Below are 16,769 nucleotides of genomic sequence, written 5' to 3'. Positions count from 1 at the left end.
TCAAGAAGGCAGCCCCTGAAAAACAGGAAGTGGGCTGTCAGCAGACTTGATCAGGCTGGCACAGGATTTTGGACTTTACAGCTTTCAGAAATATGAGAAAGAAGCGCTTATTGCTTAAGCCACTCAATCTGTGATATTCCATTATAGAAACCCCAAATCCTGAAACAAGGGGTTTAAGAAATTTAAATACCGTCAGAATTGAGGAGGAGTCTGAGATCTAGAGGAGGATTTAAAAACTTGTGATTGAATAAAAGCCCAACAAAGGGATGGTCATTAGACCATTTCTTTGAAGTAAAATAGAACTTACTTTATTTCTGACCTTAAAAAATAACGAATATAATAAAAATTTACAGTGGGAATTATGTACTAGCCCTTGTACTAACCTATGAGAACCTAATTAAGTATGTATATTATCTACAAAGAGAGAATCTAATGCATTGGAGGCTAGCATTTTCATGTTTCAATCCTTATTTTTGTAATTATCTTATAAGGTTTAAGAGGATTAAATGAATTAATATACAAATAAATCCCCTTAGCACATTGTTGGTAGATGGTACACAGTCAGAAAATGAAAAAAAAAATTTTGTACTAGGCATAAACCTATAGGTAACCTCCCACTGAGTTATATCCCCAGTCCTCCTTTAAAATTTTTTTTAAAAAAATTTTATTTTGAGACAGGGTCTCACTGATTTGCAGAGGATCTTGCTAGATTGAGGCTGGCTTCAAATTTGTGATCCTCCTGCATCAGCCTCCCATGTCACTGGGATTTACAGGTGTGCACCAGCAGAGCATGTTATTTTTAGGAAGATGTTGCATGGTCCATTTTATCTTCATTTAAGTGAAGTTACTCACTTTCAGTATTCTGAAGTGTTAATGATATATGATGCTTGCATTTGTTTTTTAACCCAGGACCCTCTGGACCAGCTGTCCCTCCACCTGCGGGTTACCCAGGCGGATTGCCTATGGGATACTACGGTCCACAGCTGCCCAGCGCCTTTCCCTTGTACCAACCAACTGGTAGTATCCATCCTATCCAGTATCAGCCTGGCAAATATCCTGGGCCCAGTCAGCTTGTTCCAGTTGCATGGATGCCACGACCATCACCCATGGCAAACTGCCCTCTTGGCCTGGAATACTTAATTCAGGTACTCCACCCAACTCTGCACTGTTTTCCCATGAAGTGTGACCATGGAGCTCCAACAAGGGACAAAAGTCTGAGTAGACTGGATGAAGTGGGTGCTCAGTGATGACAGCGCCTTGTTTAATGAGACGGTAGGAAGTTGGTAATGACTTCAGAAATGTGGAAGGGGAACAGTGAGTATACATGATTTTGGTGGGATGAGTGTGGCCTTCATAAAGGAATCAGATTCACATTTTGGATATTCCATATGGCCTCTTGGGAAATTACTGAGTGCCTTGGCCCATAGCTTTTGCTCATTACCCATTATTTTTCTTATCCCTTCCTGTCACTCCCAGATACAATATAAATAAAAATAGGGAACTTCCAAGGTGACGGTATTGCTTCAGGCCAAGTTCCAGAGATCCCTTCCATATAATTAGAGACAATGAGTCCCAAATTTCTACCTGAATATGCATTCTGAAGCCATCAAGATCTCAGACCACAAATTAGGGAAAAAATGGTGGTGAGGGGGGGATTGAAATAAAATTCCTTGTATGTATAATTTTGTCAAAAGGAACCCAAATATTACAAATAATTACAATTCTGTAATAAAAATCATTTTAAAGAAACTGGAGCAGTGTGTAAAGTGTACAAGTCATATTGTTTAAAGCCCTGTGTCAAAAACTCAAAAAACCTGCTTAATGAAAGTAAGATAAAACTAATGGTAAAATTTCTTCTGAATCGTCTGACTCTTGTTTGCTTTTGAAAAAAAGAAGGTATTGAAATATATTATAAGTAAGGCCTTCCCAGTCCAGCATGTATCTCCCCAAGTAGTCAACTGAGTTTTTCTTGGAGTTGCCAGTTTCTCTTTCAAGTTCCACATATTGATAAGGATCTGTTAATACTGTGTGTTGAAAACCACCGGTACAGTGTTACAATGTTAATGTATGAAAGTCAATACAGTAAGATCAGGAAAAGTTGAAGTGTACATGAGCCAAATTTTTTATTCAATTACTGTTTGAGTAGATTAAAAACAATACAAACCCAGTCATTCAAAATGGTGGCATAAACCCCTGCATTACTTCAAAAGCTTATGAAGGTTTTAAAGTGAATCAAGTTTAGACACCTTCATTTCTATACTTGATTAAAAATACAGAAATTTCTCTCTGAAATCCAGTATCTTTTGGAGTCATGTCTCTTTTAAGATTGTCTGGCTTTGTTTAAGTACTAGAAGAACAGTTTCGGCTATTACTGTAATGGACTTTAAAGTAGCATATTTTATGAGTTCAATTTTCCCTTTTAGGAATGTTATATGTTTAAAAAAAACTTGAAAAAAGGTAACAAATAAAACAAGGTTTTATTAAAACTTGATCTTTAATTCCATATCTACTCCCTACTAACTAAAACTCTGAATAACTTTCCTAATGCCACTCTATGAGATTGTGGTGAGAATTTTTAATGAGATAATGCTTGTTATATCCCTGATATTTTTGGTACACAGGATGTACCCAGTGGATGACGGCTGTATTAGTGTTTATTAAAGACACCCTTGTGAGTAAGCACAAGACATAGAGTCAGTCACTTTTCTGTTGGTCTTTTTGAGAGCTCACGTGCAAGTTATATGATGCTTTTTCAAGACTAACAAGACTCCATAATAGTCCACAGCAGGGTCATATTATTTCCAGAATACTGGCTTTGCCAATGACTTCACCAACTGCTCAAATATCTCCTTTTCTGGCATAGTGTCTTTGTGGGCAAACTTCTTCCACACATTCATAGGCATCTAATTTCCAGAATATTTTTCTCTGCAATGGACACTTTCACCATTGAATGAATATTTACTTTTTAATTCTAAATTTTAATATCATGGATTTTTTAAATGGAAATTTTACCTATATTGGTAGCTACTTTTTGATATTTTATATGTTTAGACCCCATCACTTGATTGAGGTTTTTATATAAGAAAAAGATTTTAACTAAAATCAATTATGTCTTTCTATACCCTATGTAATTAATCATACCACAAAATGTTCACACCCAGTTATCTTAAGTCTTATATGTTACCACGGCAATCATATATTTTTCCCCAATTAACATATTGATGAATATTTAGTGAAATACAGCATTCCAGACACGTTCTGGGCTCAGGGATTAGGAATGGTCAATGATCTCAGTGATCTAAAATTGTACAGATAATGATTGTCCTCAAGGAGATTGCTTCTGTTCTGCTAGAATATTATCAAGTATAACAGATAATGGACCCATCAAACTCTTTATGCCTAGAATGATTCTAAGTTAAATTAAAGTAGTATCTCTAAGTGAGGATGCTTCCTCTCCTCTCCCCAAGCCCTGTTCATGCTCTTTCTGCTCTCGTGGACCAGCCTTTGGTGTATAAACCTCTTCCAGAGGCACCAGAGGAATAATGTATAAATGAAGACCCCTGGGGAGGTTCACCCTTGGTTCCTTTGCTCTAAGCCACTGAGAGAATTCCTTCTGGTGCCTGAAACATGTCAACTCACCCTGAACTGCCTAAGAGGCACATCTATGGATGACAAGTCAGAGAGAGACATGTAATTACGAGCTGATCTAGGAAAAATCTATGTAAACACATCTTCTTCTAGATGCTGTTACTATTGCAAAGAGATGTTTTTCTGATGTATCAGCCAGCTTTTTTTTTTTTTTTATAAAGTCAAACTGGAGGAGTGTTTTCCTTATCTGGAAACTCTGCTAATATTCTTCTGATCAGATGCAGATAAACTAATTTCAGTTGATAGTTTTTTTTATTCCACTCAATTTCAAAAAGGTTTTTTTTAAATTGAGTGGAATAAATATATCAGATATCACTTGATATATTTTGATACCTGTCTCACCATTTTATTTTTTAATGCTAAATAGATTGGATATTTTTCTACATTCTAATTGTTTTGTTCTATTCCCACAGCTGGACAACATACACGTTCTTCAGCATTTTGAGCCTATTGAACGTATGTATAATTTTGTTGTGTTCAGCAGTGTATTGATCATGGGAAAATCTGCATTATCAAATATCTAGTTCCTTTTTTACATTGATGGGATTTTAGTGGTTCAAAGAGAGAAGAATATTACCCTGACTTCAAGAAAACAATAAAGCAAATTATTTTGTATAGTTTTATTTATCCATCATACAAGCTCTTAGGTTTGAAAAGGATTTATGTTTTATCTGATCAGTGTGTTCTACCTTTTACTTATACTTTCTCCTCCATATTCACCTCTCATTGATAAATAGAAGAAGAAAGGAGATCAAATAAGTTAGCCAGGAGCCCCACAGTTAGCTAATCATGGCAATGTTGGGGACAGAATCTAAATCTACTGAGTTCTGAATCTTTGCATTGGAAGTGGAAAGAAATGGTCACAGTCAAGATCAGGCCTGTTCCCTTTCCACCTCTTCAAATGGCTGACCTGTCTATTCTATCTCTGCATATTGACTTGGCCACCACATAGAACCTCTGACTTTCCTTGTAACTAGTAATGACCCTAGTCATTTCAGTATATTTCTTGAGCTGATTAATTCACAGTTTAACATGTAATTTATTTAATTCAGATATCTCAGGAATATTATTTTCATATTTGCTTTTATGTAGAAGTGCTTTTAAAATTATTTTATACTGAATATAGGAAATATTCTAAATTTTCAAAATTAACTAATACTTATAGGTCATATGAATGATTTTTTTGGCCTTCTAATCAATTGAATATATTTCACCTGAAATTGTTACAAATCTGTCCCTAAGAATACTAAACCAAGAGGCCAGGGTTCTAGCTCAGTGGTGGAGCACCTGCCTCCAACATGTGAGGCACTGGGTTCGATCCTCAGCACCACATATAAATAAAATGAATAAAATAAAGGAATTGTGTCCATCTATGACTTAAAATATTTATAAAAAAAAAAGAGTTCTTTTTTCCCCCTAAACAAAGATTTCTTGAGGTCCATTTTAACTGATTATAGTTTAATATATTTTTCTCATTTTATCTTTCAGAGATGACAAATTTCGAAACCAATAACAGATATGATATTAAAAACAGTGCAGACCAGATGGTTTACATCGTAAATGAAGATACTGATGACTTTACCAGGAATGCTTATCGGACACTAAGGCCCTTCGTCCTTAGGGTCATTGACTTCATGGGACGAGAGATCATGACGATGCAGAGACCTTTCCGATGTACCTGCTGCTGCTTCTGCTGCCCCTCAGCCAGGCAAGAGGTAGAGAAGGACAGTCTCAGCCATTGTCTCTTCCTGATCCAGCCTCCACTGTGTGGGGAAACCTGTTTTTGTTGTTGTTGTTGTTGTTGTTTTTGTTTTTTGCAGTTCATGCTTTTCAAGTGCTAGTTGGTGGGTCAAGGACAAATTAAGGTTGTTTGGGCAATGATGTCAATTCTAAGTTTCTGTCTACTGAATTGGAGAATTTGTAGAGATCGACAGTAGTCACACCTACATATCTCTGCATAAGGCAATGCAAAGAATAACAGATGTTTTTAGAATGGGAGAGAGTGCCAATATCTTTACACTACCCATCACAATTCACACCTTTCTGGAGACAGAAGGAGCAGCTTAAATCAATGAAGTGCCTTCGCAGCTGGAACCAGAGTGCTGAGTTATGGTTTGGTTACTTATCTGTGCAGTTTTAGGATTGTTGTTTGCTATGGGAAAAGAAAAGCAGTTTTAGAGAGAGGCCAACTAGAGTTTGAATTCCATATACACCACTTGTTATAGGACAGGTCGCTTAGAAATCACACCAAGTCCCCCAGCTTTGTCCAAATTAGAGTCTTTATTGTCTGACTGCTTTCTATAGGACCCAAACTGTCTCTGCAGGAAACAGCCCTGACTCACAACATTTTAGGGTATTTAAAAGCAAAACCCCACAAAAACGCATCCACGTTGGCATAGCAACAAGCAAGCAAGCAGGGTTACAGAAGCTAAATAAAGCCATTAGCGAAACAATGCAATGTCCTTAATCATATTTTCATTCTCATTCAGAGTTTCTCATGGGACTTTCCATAGTCATAGCAGAAGGAAAGTGGGTCAAAGTGACCCTAGATGAGTACAAGTTAAAGAATGGTTACTAACATCTAGATAATCATTCTCAGACAAGGTATATTGCCCAAGAAAAATGGGAACCAAAGAGAACACTTTTACATTGTATAAGGATTGCAATTTTGTGTTGCCAAATATGCTATGCTAGGCAACTATTAGTGGGTACAGAGTTGGGACTTCCCCACGGGAGAAGCATTTCTTACAGGATATAGAGTCTGTTTGGTCATTGCCCATATAGTCTAGCCCACATCAATCTGGACAATTTACTGAACCTCTTGAGTCTGATTCATATTCTGGGTAGGCACTACCTCACAGAATAACTTGGATGTTTACATTATAGGTTAAGGATCAATATTTACTAAATATTAATTTACCCACTGCCTGCTCCATGCCTTAGTTTATTTGTAATGTAGAGATATTAATGGTACCTATCTGACAGGATGATTGTTATAAGGGACAAGTGATAAATAAATATCAATTCCTGAGCACAAAACCTGGCAAATGGTATAGTTGTCAGTGAATGTTATCTATGATTCTCAAATACTCCATTGTAACTATTATTTTTGTGATAAGAGCCTTATATTTGGAATGAATCTCTACCTCCCTTTTGGATATGGTAAGCATTGTTCTTCACATATATGAGTTGGGTTTTAAATCAAAGCCTATAAATGCAGTCTTCTGAGATTACAATTAGCCAGGATAGAGAAAAGCAAATCAAAACCAAAAGCAGCCCAATTTATGGAACTTTGTCCCATAACACGATCTAGATTTTATCTATTATTTTTAAATTTATTTTGTGTGTTTTGTTTGTACAGTTTTATCAGCTATGTAGATTCCTGTATCCACTACCACAATACAGACACCAAACAGTTCCATTAACTCAGAAATTCTCTTATATTACCACCCTCCTCCCCCTCCTTCCTCTTCATCTCTAACTCCTGGCAACCATGAATCTGTTCTACATCTCTGTTATTTTGGCATTTCAAGACTTTTAAAATGTTAAACATTACAGAATGTATTAGTGAACCTAAACATCAGATGATACCCAATTAATACGTACAATTTTTGCATTTTTATGTATTGGATAAAATAAATTAATCTTTTTTTTAAAAAAAGAAAACATTATATAACAAAACAAAGCCCTATATTATGCAACCAAGATTAGCAGGTTTTACCCAGATTGATTACCTCATTCCTTTTATGATTGAGTAATATCCCCTGGTATGAGTTTTTTAAGTGGCTTATTTTTAGGCTGTTTTGATATGATGACATCTTAGGCTTAAACTTACATGAGATATTCCTTTACAATACTATCAAACCTATATGTTTGTGTTTAAGTATTACTTTATGTACATGGATAGTATTTTAATTTGACAGTGCAGGAAACTGGTCCTGTCCTATGTTCTCTGTAGTCCTTTCCCAGAATTCTTAGAAAGGTACATATTCAACCAGAGAAATAGTAGAACTTTCACTTTGGAAATCTTTATAACTCTTATTAAGTAGGAAGATCTTGTTTGACAAAGGAATATTGTAATGATAATTAAATAAAGCAAAAGAGTGGGCAATATTTTAAGACTCTCTTTAAAAATGGCTGTATCTTCCCACCTATGCACTCTGCTGTTGGAACCCTGTAGTCCCCCTCCTCCACCAGCATCTGCAGTTTCACTTGGCAATTTCAGTTTCTCTGCTCTTTCAGTTACCTGCTGTCAACTGTGGTCTGAAAATGTCAATGACAAATTCCATAAATAATCAGTTCATACATTTTCAATTGCTTTTCTGAGTAGCACAATGGGATATGGAACATGAATCATCTCTTTGTCCAGCGTATCCATGCTGTATATGTCACCTGCCCTGTGGCACTTAAAAGAGACCAGATTCACATAGCTTTTACTACTGTATGTAGTATTGTTATAACCATTCTATTTTATTATTAATAATTGTTGTTAATATTCTTACTGTTCCTACTTTATAAATTAAATTTTATTATAGGTATCTATATTTAAGAAAAAAATATAGTGTCTATGGGTTTCAGTACTAACTGTGCTTACAGGCATCTACTGGGGGTCTTGGAACATATACCTGGAGATGAGGGAGCCACTGTCATACAATTTTCAGAATGCCTCTTTCCTTTTCCTTTTTTTGTTATAGTGAACAAGTCTGAGATTTGGCTTTTATCTGACTTAAAAATCTAAAAGTCAGCTTATTACTGTTTCATGCATTGTGTCAGAAGACATGAGATTCCTAGATCAGAGACAAAGGACACTGATACAGCACAACAAGCAACATGAGCATCAGTGTGCTGGGGTTGGTCCCCCGCCCCCTCCCTGTCCACTGTCTACGGGTTGACTTGGAGAAGCTGTGTATGTAAGCAATGCTGCGTGGGGGCAGTTTAGGAACACTGAGCCTGAACAGCTGGCCTTCTTATAAGAAAGCAGAATTAAGCCTGCCCTTTGTCCCAAAGGGAAGCATGACCTCATCCCACAAGGCTGCTTATTAAAATACAACTCTAATGATAGCCCAAGAGACCTAGACTTCCTCTCCCAGAACCAATCTCCCTGGTCCTGGAGTGCAGGAGCATGTCTAGGCTGTGGGCGTGTGTGTTGCATTGGTCTGTGTCCAACCTCCTGACCTCCCTGATTGCTGCCTCCGCAGCTGGAGGTGCAGTGTCCTCCTGGAGCCACAATTGGCTTTGTGGCAGAGCACTGGAACCTGTGCAGAGCCGTCTACAGCATCCAGAATGAGAAGAAAGAGAACGTGTTGAGAGTGCGTGGACCCTGCTCTACCTATGGCTGTGGCTCCGACTCTGTTTTCGAGGTAAATGCCGTGAACATAATGTTTCTACTGTTTTTTTTTTTTCTAATAGACCTCAGAATGATCTCGTTTAGACAATTTTATCATGTGAACGAGTTACAGAGTAAGAAGAAGGTGTTCATTAACCAGTTGACAGGCAATGATTTTCAAGTCATTATGAATAAATTACTTGATACTTTCCAAAATGTGAAATGCTTTTTGTTTGGCTCCCCCCCATCCCTGCTTCTATTTTTGTACTTGACAAAGAAAAATAAATCATTGAAAACATCAAAACTTTTGAGAGTTAGTAATCTGATCTAATCCATTTTTTTTTCCTGTTCTTGGTTGTATTTACTTGACCATTTTTTCCTACACATTTCCAAGATGGGAATATAGATTCTAATGCAAGTGCCCAACGTAAGACAGAACATGTAGTGCACTCCGAGTTGTGCCAATTGCTTATGTGTATGATAGATTGTCTATCTGCACCCTCAAGAAATTGATAACACCGACAACATGGATAAAATTCCTCATAGGTTATATTATAACATTTGCTCAAGAAAGAAAAAAATCCTTTTGTTTCACTTTTATCACAGGGTTTACAAAATAATTGCTTATTATCAGCAAATACGACAAAGGAAATTATAGAGTATTTCCTGAATTCCATATAGAGTCATTTCTGAAGGCCTCAGAATTCAATCCAACCTATCATCTACTGAAATTACTCTTATGTGTTTCCTATAATACCCAATAAATTTCCCCTAGTTCTCACTATATATCATTTATATCCCCTAGTTCTCACATTTATATCATTTATACTTACTTATAAAAGACAATTTTGTAGAAAATATAGATAAGCCAAATTGCAGGGTAGGCTGTTCCTATTGCCAAGAGACATTCACGTATACTCCATGTGGTGAGAGCCAGGGTCCCCTTTGGAATCCTGATGTATGTTTGGGCAGGGTGGATTTCTCTCCCAAAAGCTCAAGCCACAAGTAGTGGACAGTATCATGACATTTGCTTTTGCTCTTAGGTTTCTCTCATTTCCCAATTCCCACCCTTTGTTCTATGGAGAAGAATTCAATGATCAATTCCAATCACTGTCACCAAAGGAGTTCCCAGAGATGGGAACTTTGACTCTGGATGCTAGAGTTTTGGGCACACATGAAGGGAAAGAATTTCAGCATGCACCAGTCAGAGACACAGATTTACTCAGGAAAGCAGAAACACATTCAAGAAAGAATGCAGACTATCACAGGGTAGTGACATCTTTTAAGGTAAAGTAAGAAATACATATTCAAGGGAGATTGCTACCCATCTTCAGAGGGAGATTCTACTTGGTGTAGATGTTAATATTTATAGAAGTACAGATGCTAGGAGCTGGATTAGAGGTGAAGTCTGAAGTTACACAATATCCTGCCAGTTTTCCCATGCTTAAATATTGTCATCATGATGACATCATTTTTGCAGGAGAACATGGGCAAGAATGAAGGAGGTCTTGGACTGGGTTGCTCAGGAATGCTTGTTTTGCATTTCAAAGGTTCAGGGGGTTTCCTGAATTCCAAAGGCTCCTGGGTGCTTCTCAGTCTATCTTCTTTTTCCTGTATCCCCAAATTCCTTTCTCACTCTGACAAGGTCTCCTGCTAGCTCAATTAGAAGATGAGGAAGGAGCAGTCACCTGAGGATTGCAAGATATATTTCAATTTAGTTTCCAATCAGTTTTAAAACATGTAATCCTTCTTGGCCATAATATCCTCATTTGAAATTATGTGATTATTCTTCTCCTGCCTGAATTTATGCTATCACAGCATAAACTGCTGTGTGTGGAAGACTGAGACATGTGCTTTAATACTTTTCAATCCTCATCAAGTCACATTCTTGTCATTGTAGGTCCAGTCCCTGGACGGTGTGTCCAGCATTGGCAGCATTATTCGTAAGTGGAATGGTCTGTTGTCCAACATGGGAGATGCTGACCACTTTGACATCCACTTCCCGTTGGACCTGGATGTGAAGATGAAAGCCATGATATTTGGAGCTTGCTTCCTCATTGTGAGCCTTTTGTCTTTTGACTTATCCCAAGGGATTCATTCCTTCTGATGAGAAGCAGCATAGCACAGTAGAAAGGGAATCAACTTCAAAAACTGCCCCATTTCTTTCTGTGCCACTTTCTTTTTTTATTTTATTCTAATTTGTTATATATGACAGTAGAATGCATTACAATTCATATTACACTTATAGAGCACAATTTTTCATATTTCTGGTTGTACACAAGTAGAGTCACACCATTTGTACATGTACTTAAGGTGATGATGTCCATCTCATTCCACCATTTTTCTTCCCCCCCATACCCTCTCCCTTCCCTGCCTTCCCCTTTGCCCTATCTAGAGTTCATCTAATCCTTTCATGCCTCTCCCCCCAACCACATTATGAATAAGCATCCTTAAATCAGAGAAAACATTCAGCATTTGGTTTTTTGGGTTTGGCTAACTTCACTTAGCATTATATTCTCCAACACCATCCATTTACCTGCAAATGCCATGATTTTATTCTCTTTTAATGTTGAATTGTGTATATACACCACATTTTCTTTATTCATTCATCTACTGAAGGGCATCTAGGTTGCTTCCACAGTTTAGCTATTATGAATTGTGTTGCTATAAACATTGATGTGGTTGTGTCCCTGTAGTATGCTTGTTTTTTAAGTCCCTTGTGTATAGATAGAGGAATGGGATAGCTGGGTCAAACGGAGGTTCTATTCCCATTTTTCCAAGGATTCTCCATACTGCTTTCCATATTGGCTGCACCAATTTGCAGTCCCACCAGCAATGTATGAATGTGCCTTTTTTCCCACATCCTCACCAATACATATTGTTGTTTGTATTCGTAATAGCTGCCATTCTGACTGGAGTGAGATAAAATCTTAGAGTAGTTTGATTTACATTTCTCTAATTGCTGAGATGTTGAATATTTTTTCATATATTTGTTGATTGATTGTATATCATCTTCTGAATAGTGTCTGTTCAGTTCTTTGGCCTATTTATTGATTAGGTTATTTGTTGTTTTGGTATTAGGATTTTTGAGTTCTTTATAAATCCTAGAGATTAGTGCTCCATCTGATGTGTGAGGGGTGAAGATTTGCTACCAAGATGTAGGCTCTCTATTCACCTTACTGATTGTTTCTTTTGCCGAGAAGAAGCTTTTTAGTGTGAATCTATCCCATTTATTGATTCTTGATTTTAATTCTTGTGCTATGGAAGTATTATAAAGGAAGTCAGGGCCTACTCTGACATGGTGGAGATTTGGTCCTACTTTTTCTTTTAATAGGTTCAGTGATTCTGGTTTAATTCCTAGGTCCTTGATCCACTTTGAATTGAGTTTTGTGCATGGTGAGAGATAGAGGTTTAATTTCATTTTGTTGCATATGGATTTCCAGTTTTCCCAGCACAATTTGTTGAAGAGGCTGTCTTTTCTCCAATGTACGTTTTTGGCACCTTTTTCTAATATAAGATAACTGTAACTATGTGGGTTAGTCTCTGTGTCCTTTATTCTGTATCATTGGTCTATAAATCTATTTTGGTGCCAATACTGTGCTGTTTTTGTTACTATAGTTTAAGATCTGGTATAGTGATGCCTCCTGGTTCATTTTTCCTGCTAAGGATTGCTTTAGCTATTCTGAGTTTCTTATTTTTCCAGATGGATTTCATGACTACTTTTTCTATTTCTATGAAGAATGTCATTGGGATTTTGATTGAAATTGCATTAAATCTGTATAGTGTTTTTGATAGTATGGTCATTTTGACAATATTAATTCTTCCTATCCAAGAACAAGGTAGATCTTTCCATCTCTAGGTCCTTTTAAATTTCTTTCTTTAGCATTCTGTAGTTTCCATTGTAGAGATCTTTCACCTCTTTAGTTAAGTTGATTCCTGAGTATTTTATTTTATCTTATTTTTTTATTCTATCGTAAATGGCGTAGAAATCCTTTCAGAGGATTTCTCATTGATATACAGAAATGCCTTTGATTTATGGGTGCTGATTTTATATGCTGCTTTGCTGAATTCATTTACTAGTTCTAGAAGTTTTCTGGTGGAATATTTTGGGTCTTGTAGGTATAGAATCATATCATCAGAAAATAGTGTTAATTTGAGTTCTTCTTTTCCTATCTGTATCCCTTTAATTTCTTTCGTCTGTCTAATTGCTCTGGCCAGTGTTTCAAGAATTATGTTATGTCTGTGCCACATTCTAGGTACATATTTTGCAAAGCATTTAGCATTTGAAATCTTCAGTTTCCTCGTGTATAAATAGAGATAAAAGACTTACATTTTTAAGGGTGTGGATATTAGCTTTCACACAAGTAAAGTAGTCAGGAGAGTGCTTGGAAGATATTAGGCATTCAATGGATTTTACATCATTTCATATTATTTATCATTCTCACTACTTCATAGTACACATTCTGGGATTTTTAGTGAAATCAAATAGCTCCAAGCCAATGCCCTTTTCCTAGTTCTCAGTGCCTGTCAGTCTACTCCTGGTGTTGTACCATTCTCAGATTTATTAAGTTTTTCCTCCTTCTAATGATAAAGTTTTGTTAATCACTACTGGAAATGGAAAGCTTATTGTCTACCACATTTCCAAATTTTTAATTGCTGCTGTTAGCATAAAGTTCCTCTTCATAAAGATTTCATTAGTTGTATTTATTGTAACAGGAATGGGAGAGTTCCCTAGTAAATTATAAAGGATAATAGTGTACATATTTTATGTGATTAACTATGTACTTATCCATCTGTCAACATGTGATTCTTTTTCCAATTTCAGGACTTCATGTACTTTGAAAGGTCTCCACCACAACGCTCATCAAGATAGAGAGACACAGCCAATCATCAATTATGGTTAATGCAAAAAAATGGAAAAAGCTGCCTTAGGCTTACAGTTAACCCTCAATTATTTGCAAGTATATGTCTCTGCTTTGGCAGATTCTTTGTATTGGGGGTAAGCTTTGACAGCCAGACTGAGAGTGTGAGTCCAAGACCACAGTCAGAACATGTGCTTCAGCTCAGAATCTGTCTACCCGGTGGCCTGGGAATTCCTTCTGAGAAGCGACGACCATTTACCAAGGAAGCACACACAAATAAGCTTTTTAATGCTGTGGCCCTGGGATGTGGGAACATGAATCCAGAGTTCCCACACCTATAGGTAGTGAAATGGCAGACTGCTGTTGGGACCTGGCTTCTATCTCTAGCCCTTTCCCCTTTCCTCTCTCTATTAATATGTCCTTTAGTAGGAGGCAAACTCAACTTCTGGTAAAAATAATTATATACTTCATCTGTAAAGACCAAAGGGTAGACAGACAGAAATATTACATTGTATTGTAAAAGGAAATTTTTACTTGTGCACCAATATCCAAACCTCATTCTGGCCAGGCACAGTGGTGCATGCCTGTAATCCCAGTGGCTCAGGAGGCTGAGGCAGAGAATCTTGAGTCTAAAGCCAGCCTAAGCAATTCAGTGAGGCCCTAAGCAACTCAGCAAGACCCTGTCTCTAAATAAAATATAAGCAATAGCTGGGGATGTGGCTCAGTGGTTGAGTACCCCGCTGGATTCAATGCCTGGTACCAAAAAATCCCCCCCAAAACAAACAAACTAAAAAAGCCCATTCTGCCAAGTATATAAAAGATTCAGCAAGAAATTCAATTTTATTACAAAATAAAACATGTATTCTTTTTTATTATAATTTTTATATATTACATGTTATTTTTTTTTTTTTATTCCTGGACATGGACAATCAGAAGCTGTGTGTATCTAAAGGCAGGATCAGACTATCAGGAAAAAAAGCTGACCAGGACCACAGCTAACCAAGATTGCAGCATCATAGGGACATTAATATCCTTATACCAACCCGCATTCAATACATCTTATGTATAAATTATTATACATAATAATTTGCACATTTAATGTAGAATGTCTGTTGGTCACCAATGCCTTACACATGAATCTCAAATATTGCCTGTTGAATCTCTTTATCTCACTGGATGTGATACAAAATAAATGACTTTTTTTTTTCCTTTCAAAATCCCAGGTGACCATAAAACTGCTCCAATGGCAAGAAATGTAGATACATTTTCAATTTTTAAATGTAACATTTTGTGTAGCAGCTTATAAAAGTTCAAGCTACAAATCCTGATGCTGCTTAATACTGCTTTGCTGCCTTTTATTTACATATTGCATAAATCTTTACACGAAGAAAATAGTAAAACACAGCCATCATGGTAGTTCTGCATGGTCTATAAGTTATCAATAAGGATTATGCTGGACTGACAGAGTCAAAGCATCCCTTGTGCTTCTTTGTAATTAAAAGCAGGGTGGGTCAGGGCACAGCAGTACACACCTGTAATCCCAGCCACTTGGGAGGCTGAGGCAGGAGGATTTCAAGTCCAAGATCAACCTCAGCAATTTACCAAGGCCCTAGGGACTTGGAGAACCCCTCTTTCAAAATAAAACATGAAGAAAGGGCTAGGTACAAAAAAAAAAAAAAACAAAAAAAAAAAACAGGGTGTTTAAATGAATACATGGACTGACTTGACTCTGCTGCCTGTCCACTTCCTACCTGGGTATGGAGGGTGTCCTTTCAACACAGCCAGTGATAGAATGGGATGCATTCCTCTATGACTTATTAGCTAAAGCAAACCTGAGTATTCTCAGATGCAGTGTTTTGAGATGAAAGCCTTAGCCCTCATTCTTTTTGCAATGAAAGAAAGGGGTCTCATTTTAAAATTATACTAATATTTTAATGGTAAAAGTTGTTTTACTTAGTTATTTGTAATATTCATTTTTACATGCTGCTAAGAGCTTTTTTTAAAAAATTGCAAGAGCTGCTGCTTTCTAAAATAATAATTGCCTTATATTTGAAAATGAAATTATGATCCTAAACAGATAAGTGAAAAGTGTTTTCTGTAATGAGGTCTGACATTTTATATAGAAAACCAGACAAATCATATTCAGAAAGTTTATGTATGTGAATTTTTTACTGTTACTTCTCAGTATTCAAAGACCTGCAACATATTAATAGTATAAAATATAACATGTTTTACTTTCTGTTTAAGGTTTTATGGTATTAACATATCTTTTTCAGTTACAATGTCTCTTTCTCTAAAACAATGTTATACATCATATTTTTAACATAAAGTTCACATTATCATTACTTAATGGCATTTCATTGTGTAAAATTAATCAGATGGACTAAAAACCAAACAGAAGCCATTTTTCTAAAATGCATGTGTTTTAAAATATTTGCTCATGTTGTTTTGGCTTTCAAATAAATGTAATGTGGTTAATAGTAAAATACTGTCTAATTCTTTGAGTTACGATTGATTCTTTGAGGGTTTTTTTTTTTTTTTTTTTTTTTTTAGTTGTTGAGGACTTTTGTTTTAATTTATTTATTTAGATGTAGTGCTGAGAATCGAACCCAGTGCCTCACACATGCTAGGCAAATACTCTACCACTGAGCCATCATCCTAGCCCATGATTCTTTGAGTATTTTTTACCAAAGGGACTTCTGAAGCAATTTCAGATTAGGGATTAGGCTCATTCAATGTCCTTGCCTTTTTATATTAATATAGTATTCATAAAGTCACTTCTGTGGTATTCAACAGTAGAAACTAAGATTCCTATGTAACCAAGTTAGTTACAAGGGCTAATCCAGTTATTTAAGGTGCATTTGAATTTCTAATATAATAGCAATGTTACTGTATTATGCAGGAAACCTGCTAGAATTTGCAGCTATGTCACT

The 16,769-nt window shown here is 36.4% G+C and overlaps 1 protein-coding gene across 1 annotated transcript in view; it reads left to right on the top strand.

Annotated features, from left to right (window-relative positions):
• The window catches only part of Plscr4 (phospholipid scramblase 4), a 41,652-nt gene extending 25,352 nt beyond the window's left edge, over window positions 1-16,300 (top strand). Inside the window, exons 3-8 of the mRNA XM_026385037.2 lie at window positions 910-1,145; window positions 4,062-4,104; window positions 5,137-5,363; window positions 8,847-9,008; window positions 10,875-11,033; window positions 13,800-16,300. Of these exons, the coding sequence (XP_026240822.1) occupies window positions 910-1,145; window positions 4,062-4,104; window positions 5,137-5,363; window positions 8,847-9,008; window positions 10,875-11,033; window positions 13,800-13,847 (875 nt within the window). The 3' untranslated portion in view covers window positions 13,848-16,300. The remainder of the gene's footprint in view (window positions 1-909; window positions 1,146-4,061; window positions 4,105-5,136; window positions 5,364-8,846; window positions 9,009-10,874; window positions 11,034-13,799) is intronic.
• Window positions 16,301-16,769: the final 469 nt, after the last annotated feature.

Source organism: Urocitellus parryii, chromosome 2 (genome assembly GCF_045843805.1).
Source record: "Urocitellus parryii isolate mUroPar1 chromosome 2, mUroPar1.hap1, whole genome shotgun sequence".
NCBI lineage: Eukaryota > Metazoa > Chordata > Mammalia > Rodentia > Sciuridae > Urocitellus > Urocitellus parryii.
Note: the sequence above shows the minus strand (reverse complement) of the source record. Positions and strands in the feature narration are given on the sequence as shown.